General features: G+C 55.7%; 1 protein-coding gene across 1 annotated transcript; it reads right to left on the bottom strand.

The window, feature by feature from the left end:
• Nucleotides 1-539: 539 nt before the first annotated feature.
• On the bottom strand, nt 540-1,330 carry LOC139242496 (complement C1s subcomponent-like; the record flags this gene model as incomplete). Its single annotated transcript, XM_070870378.1, has 1 exon — nt 540-1,330. A coding segment is annotated over one exon (791 nt), but the record flags the coding sequence as incomplete, so codon positions are not given.
• Nucleotides 1,331-1,897: the final 567 nt, after the last annotated feature.

The raw sequence follows: 1,897 nt of genomic DNA, 5'->3' as shown, positions 1-1,897 counted from the left end.
TTGACCTAAGCCCCTGTTTGCGTGACAGCAATTAAACTCTGATTGACCTGCGCCCGTGTTTGCGTGACAGCAATTAAACTCTGATTGACCTGCGTCTCTGTTTGCGTGACAGCAATTAAACTCTGATTGACCTACGCCCGTGTTTGCGTGACAGCAATTAAACTCTGATTGACCTGCGCCCGTGTTTACTTAACAATTAAACTCTAGTTCACCTGATCCCGAGTTTACTTAACAGCAATTAAACACTATTTGACAGAAGCCCGTGTTGGCTCAACAGCAATTAACCTCTGATTGACCTGTGCCCGTGGTTACTGAGCAGCGACTGCTAATTGTTTGTCCAATAAAGGCATCGGGTGACTAGGTCACCTGACAAGTTCCTGTGTCCAGAGCCATGTTGTAAGTGTGTGTGTGTGTGTGTGTGTGTGTGTGATGTCGCAGAGAACATATCACATTTGGCGACGAGGAACGGGACAACTGCAAGGCCCACGGAATGACATTTTATTGCAGGAGTAACAACACCGCCATGTATCGAGCCGCCGTTACGCGCGTGTCTCCTCATCCTCCCAGCTCCCGTGTTCCCGCATGGTCTTCACAATCCAGGCCAGGTACCGGCCCACGTGGGTGTACACCCCGTAGCTGCCGCACTGCTGGGGCCCGAAGGACACGATGCCCCTCACCACGTGGCGGCTGGGGTGGCGGAGGTCCCGCAAGACGAAGGGCCCCCCGCTGTCACCCTGGCAGGAGTCGGTGCCTGGCTGACCGGCGCAGACCATTTTGTCCGTGAACCTTGGCCTCTTTCCCCGGTAGTCCAGGCCTCTGCACTTGTCCATGCCCACCACGGGCACCTCGGCGTACTGCAGGAAGATGGGCCGGTCGCGCACCTCTGTCTTGCCCCACCCGGTGATGTAGCCCAGTCTCCCCGCCCGCAGCGGGCTGGTTTCACCGGCGGCGGGCAGGCAGACAGGAGACAGGTTGGCGCCCAGCTTGGCCCTCGCCCGCAACTTGACCAACGCCACATCGTGCTCGAAGTAGGGCTCGCTGCCGTCGGCCTGTGGCCTGTAGCTCGGGTGCAGGAAGGCGTCCTCCACGGGCAAGGCCTTCTCCGGCGACAGGCCCTGCAAGTTGATGATGCCGCCGTGAACCGTGGTTTGCCGCGAGACGTCGAAGAGGTGGGCCGCCGTCAGGATCCAGCCGTCGGACACCAGCGCCCCTCCGCCCACCTTCCCGTCGTACGTACGCAGCCGCACCTGCCAGGGAAAGTACCCCAGCCGCGCCGGCTTGCCGCCGAAGACACGCCCCGTGTCGTCGGAGATGGCCGTGCGCCCGCACACTGCGGAAAAGGCGGAAAAGTCAACAACAACTTCGTATTTGCACAGTGCCCGCAATGTCCCCAGGCGTCCCCCACGGGAATGTTAGGTGGTTAACAAAAAATAACACAACGGCTGGTGAGCGGCTGATCAATACGGCGTCGCCAAACTAGCCAGCCGTTCCACGGGTCAATTCAACTCTAATTGACCTGTGCCCGTGTTTAATTAACAGCAATTAAACTCTAATTGACCTGCACCCGTGTTTGCGTAACAGCAATTAAACTCTGATTGACCTACACCCATGTTTGTGTAACAGCAATTAAACTCTGATTGACCTACACCCATGTTTGTGTAACAGCAATTAAACTCTGATTGACTTGCGTCCGTGCTTATGAACAGCAATTAAACTCCGATTGACCTGCGCTCGTGTTTGCGTGACAGCAATTAAACTCTGATTGACCTATGCGCGTGTTTGCGTGACAGCAATAAACTCTGATTGACCTACACCCATGTTTGTGTAACAGCAATTAAACTCTGATTGACCTGCGCCCGTGCTTACTGAACAGCAATTAAACTCCGATTGACCTGCG

Source organism: Pristiophorus japonicus, unplaced genomic scaffold (assembly GCF_044704955.1).
Source record: "Pristiophorus japonicus isolate sPriJap1 unplaced genomic scaffold, sPriJap1.hap1 HAP1_SCAFFOLD_1353, whole genome shotgun sequence".
NCBI lineage: Eukaryota > Metazoa > Chordata > Chondrichthyes > Pristiophoridae > Pristiophorus > Pristiophorus japonicus.
This window is presented reverse-complemented; position numbering and strand designations above follow the sequence as displayed.